Source organism: Dermacentor silvarum, chromosome 5 (assembly GCF_013339745.2).
Source record: "Dermacentor silvarum isolate Dsil-2018 chromosome 5, BIME_Dsil_1.4, whole genome shotgun sequence".
In the NCBI taxonomy this organism is placed as follows: Eukaryota; Metazoa; Arthropoda; class Arachnida; order Ixodida; family Ixodidae; genus Dermacentor; species Dermacentor silvarum.
In genome coordinates, this window is record NC_051158.1 from 86,386,255 (window position 1) to 86,391,718 (window position 5,464).

The following is a 5,464-nucleotide window of genomic DNA, read 5'->3' on the forward strand; positions in this document are numbered from 1 at the left end:
GACAGACTGACTCGCATGGCAGCCGACTGGTCAAGCTCGAGATGGTAAAACCTCCACCGAATTTCATCATGGTGACTGGCTCTCGGGTAATGCTGGAATACAAAGGAATGAAGAGAGTGTGCTTCAAGTGCGGCGAAGAAGGTCATTTTGGAGCCTCCTGCACGTCATCTCGATGCGCCGATGTGCCATTTTCGGCCATCCCACTGCAACGTGCAATGCACCATGCAGACGTTGCAATGGCGAGCACGCCACTGTTGACTGCGTGCAACCACGTTCGTATGCTGCTGCGGTGGCACCAGCAACGCCCGCACAACCAGCTCTGGAGGACAACGCACCTGAAGGAACAGCGCAGACGCAAACCACTGATCAACCAGGAGAAGAAGAAAGTGGACCAGAGGTGCCGACGCCAGCGTCCGCCGTTGCTGCGATGCACCGTCTTCTCCCTCTTCTGACGCGGAGAGCAACGAGACGCTACCTGCCATAATGTCGTCGTCGGCAACGGAAGATGACGAGGAGCCTGCGTTAGGCGCCCCGCTTACGCGATCACAGCGAGAACGGCTTCTTACATGTGCTACAACACCGAACGCTGGCGAGGACGCAGATGGACGCCATCTCGGCATCTCCGAAGTCTCGGCCGCTCCGTCGAGGATCACGCCGGTTGTCAAGACAACGACAACGCTTGCGAGTAGTACCAGTGCGGTGGTGAAGGAGAGACGCACGCGCTCGCAAACGGCGTCTGAAGACGCCAAAAGAATTCTGTCTTCAGAGAGTTCTACGTCATCCGAACCAACGGCGACACCCTCCAAGAAATGCAAGAAAATTCCACGAGACACCACTACCATGGACGTTGTCTCCGATTCGGAGACGTACTAACGATGGCGCCTTACACCGCTCCTGCTGCCCGTAAGGGCTGCTTTTCCTCTACTCCCCACTACGAAGCTGACGCAGCGTTCACGGAACGATGCTTGGCGCAGACATCGCGTTCCCGTCCCTGTGCGAGACTCTGAAACCTTGGTATTTTAGGAATCAGCTTGCTTCCGACTAACCTGTGTGAGGAACATAATCAGTGCCTGTTTCACGTTCGCTGCTGTGATGCTCCTATGCTCTTTTTTACTTTGCTGCGTTCTGGCTGTTGCAACGATGTACGACGCCCATTCAGTGCGCAACTTACCTATGGTAAGCCATTTGCCTTAGTCGATTTTGTACGCAATTTACTCATTCACCATATATTTGCACATAATGACACTTAACGCACAGGGATTTTGTAGCAGAGACAAGCAGAGAGAAGTAATTCATTAGAAAAAAGTCGATCTCCTCTTTCTTCAGAAGTGTAACTTAAGGAACAAGCAGGAAGTTAAAAAGTTTTGTGATGAATTTTCTGTAAAAGCATAGTTTTCATATATGTAGCCCTGGGCGATGTCGAGGTGTAGGAGTTGTTGTTTTTCGTAGGGTGCTTCTACATGGAAGTCACCGCCTATTTGATTTAGAAGGTCGTGTGATCGCTTTTGATTTCTTTTGGGGGGAGAGGAAAGTTCGGGCATTGAATGTCTATGGGCCCACCGTACGTCAAGATCGCAATGACTTCATTGCTAGACTCTCCCCATTTTTGTTAGACAACCATCCATTTCTCATGGTTGGCGATTTTAATTGTGTGATCGACCCTATGCGCGACTCGCGAGGGGCAAGGCAAAACGCTTCCAATGTGCATGCAGCTGAATTATCTCGTATAGTGAAAGAATACAATTCATCAGATGCTTGGGTACACATGCACGGCGAAAATGTTGGGGCCACATGGCAGCAAAGGCAATCGCAATGTCGTCTAGATCGAATGTATTTCCCCCCTGAATTAACATCGCAAATTGTCCAATGCAGCATCCTCGATCTTCCTGCAGACGCAGGATACATTTCAGATCATGGAGCTTTCACTGTCGTGCTGAACCTCGAAGGAAGGCCAGGTGAACGCACTGATATGTGGAAACTAGACATTGCTTCTTTGCGTGACCAGGTGACTCTAACCGAACTCAAAACCGCAATAGTTACATCAGTAAGTGATTATGAATGTAATGCCAAAGCGTGGGATACTTTAAAGGAAATCTGGAGGTCGGCATGCACAGCAGCTAGCAGCAAACGCAAAAGAAAAGAGACGGAGCAGCTTTGTGAGTGCCTGAGAAGGATAAGAATAGTACGAGATGGTGGCTCCCAAACACCGCTAATGTGCGAGTACCTAGATCACCAGCGTGAACGATACCGTAGGCTTATGAGCTCGTACTCTCGTACCTCTGCAAAGGGGCAGATGACAAACAGGCCAATTTCTGATCCTGAGGTACTGCGGCTGGCTCGTACGTCCAGCAGGAGGCAAAATGGCAGCTCATATATTGAAAAGGATATAATACAGGATGGCACAGAGAGCGGTGCGAGACGAGATATCGAAAGAATAGTTTGGAACTGGTTCTCAGACGCATTCTCATGAGAAAATCTTTACAATGGCCAACTTTTAGGTGAAGAAATATGTGATTTTTGTAATAATCTACCCCACGTGGACTACACAGAAGGCAAGAATTTATTGTCTCCAACAAATTCGCAAGAAGTTTTTGATGTTATCCGATCCATGAACAGTGGATCAACACCCGGTTCAGATGGCTTAATTACCAGTCGAATTTTACCTTTCCTGCTGGCCAGAAGTAAGCACGGCCTTGGTATCTCTTCTTAACGGAATTCTTGCACGGGAAGGTATTCCTAAATCGTTTAATCGGGGCCGCGTGATACTCTTGCTAAAGCCAGACTCCAACCTTGCCGAACCCTCATCCTGGAGGCTCATAACGCTGCTCAACACAGACTATAAGATATTCACAACCCTTCTTGTAAATCGCATGAAGGTATTATTGCCTAAAATAGTCAGTGTGCATCAAACATGTTCCGTGCCTGGTCGGAGTATATTTTCATCTCTCCACTTAACACGTGATATCATACAATACACAACAGCGCGTGAAGCTTCAGGAGTATTGGTAAGTTTAGGCCAAGCCAAAGCGTTCGATCGCTTAGAACACCTGTACTTATTTGAGGTGTTACGATGCTATAAGTTCCCCGAAGAGTTTGTAGATATCCTGCGGATGTTTTATTCGGGAACAACAGCCGAGATACTACTTAAGCTTTAACTCCTAGGTTTGATGTGACAAGGGGAGTGCGGCAGGGCTGTCCTTTGTCACCTCTATTGTTTGTGCGTGCGATTGACCCATTGTTAAGGCGTTTTAGCGAGACCTCGCTGGTAAGGGGTCTTCCTATGCCGGGAAATGGGTGCATAAAAGTGTCAGCGTATGCGGATGACATTACTTTGTTCTTACGGGATGGGGATAGTCTTGTAGATGTATTTCGTATTTATAATCAGTATGCATCATTGTCAGGGGGTAAAATAAATATGAGGAAATGCGAAGCATTAAATTTAGGACGCAATGCAATAACATTACCAGGAAATATTAAACAGACCGAGCATATACAAATATTAGGCGTAAAATTTTCTACAATTGGTGTTTCACCTCGCACGTGGAGAGACATTGTCAGCTGTATTGAAGCACAGTCGGAAGCAGTGACTGGGTCGCCACTGCCGCTAGCAGAAAGGGCTTTCTTAAGAATATATTGTGCAGTAAACTGTGGTTTGCTGCAAGAGTGGCTCTTCCGCCGTCACCAACAGTACCTGTAATAAACAAAATTATTTTCTCATGGTTCTGGATAAACAAGACACAATACGTAGCACAACAATTTTTGCGTCTCCCGAAAGCCAGCGGAGGATGGAGCTTGCCGTGTATAGTTACATTTGGTAGGACTGCTGTGCACTAAGAGTACATGTGACCTACTTGATGATGATGAGTACCCTAGGCAGGCCACTTCTCCTTCATTGGCGGGGTCATTACCGCCGAACGCTTATGCCGCAAAGTTCAGGCAACTTGCTTCCGACAGCGCTAACGCCAGCACCGCAGTATGCGGCGGCTGCGCGCTTACAGAGCCAGCTTGTGCAGGTAAGGAATACAAAGTGGCGTACGACACCAGTTTCAAGGCTTTGTGAAATGTTGTGTGAGACGGCTGTGCCTTCAGGGACAGCTACTACAAAAACATGGACAGCCGTTCACCTTATTTGCCTTCTAAAGTGAAGGATTTTCACTGGCAATATCAGTGGGGTATTATACCTACAAGAGACAGGCTTGAACGCTGGGATGTGGTAGCGAATGATATATGCATACATTGCGCACAAATAGAGACCAACACGCATGTAGTAAAGGAGTGCGTTGTAGCGCGTACCTTCTGGAAGCTGGTTGGAAGATTATTTGGAATATCCATCGTGCGGGCACCACGGCGGCGAGATCGGTTTGCGAGTCTCGTCTACTACAGCGTTAGCTACGTTTTGTGGTGCTTCCGCAACATTGCAGAACGATCCCGGCAGCCAAATAGAGCAATGTACCCCAGAGTGCGCAAACTAAGGGTGATAATTTGGGGTCATCTTGAAGAACAGCTCTTCAAGCTCGGTGAAGCCGAGTTTCTTCGCCGCTGGTCTACGCGGTACCTAAGCGTGTCTCGAGGCAAAGTTTTGCTACAGCCAGAATAATGCCCAAACTTTGTTTGCCTGAGTAGAAACTGTACCTGTCTGTGCTTCGGATGTCATTCATGAATCCGAGGCTGACATTTATGATTTTGCATGTACACTGTCGTAGTGTTTTTGATGTGTGGCAAAGTTAATGCCAAGCAGACGCAATTTACTATTTTGTTTGCTCATCAGTTCTGTTTATATGAAGTACGATGTATTGCATGTGTGGTACGTTATATTGCACTGTATACGTTCATTCAACAGTTGTATGCGTGCCTACGGGTAAATAAATTTCCTTGTCAGCTATTTCCTAACGTTATTGCTTGCCTATGGTGAGATGGCGGCGGTCCAGCTGCACTTTTGAGACGGCAGCTCCACTCCAGCATTTTTTAAAACCTCCTTGCACCAGACACGTGTGGCGTTGGTGACATGTTTATGAAGAACGTGCCAACCTTTGCCGTACACCCTATGGCGGTGCAGAATGCAGAACACCACCACATCATATATATTTCTCATTGTTTATTAGTTCAAATAACCAATTATACTATCACATCTTAATAGTCATAATTGGAAATACATAATTCCCACCATAGTACAGCTTCGCTGGTCTTCGATCTCCACCCATAGTGGAAGGGCTGAAAGTTTTTTTTTTATTTCATGCTCATTTCGCCACGCTATTATTATTATATATGCAGTTTATTTCTTCTTGTTTCGACACTGCTCTTTCTATCGTGTTTTTCCTTTTTCTTTCTCTGGCACGACCAGGTATTCATGCCTTTCCTTCTTTTTTTTTCAGCTCAAAATGGCAGGGGTGCTCGTCAATCATGTATGTCAAAGCACGCGTAACAGCGACCATGTCAATGACATGAACACTGCCACTGTTGACGG

General features: G+C 47.0%; 1 protein-coding gene across 1 annotated transcript in view; it reads left to right on the forward strand.

The window, feature by feature from the left end:
* The window catches only part of LOC119453566 (2-Hydroxyacid oxidase 1-like), a 38,751-nt gene extending 38,299 nt beyond the window's left edge, over window positions 1–452 (forward strand). Inside the window, 1 exon segment of the mRNA XM_049667990.1 lies at window positions 229–452. Coding sequence (XP_049523947.1) covers window positions 229–452 — 224 coding nt within the window.
* The last annotated feature ends 5,012 nt before the right edge of the window (window positions 453–5,464 follow it).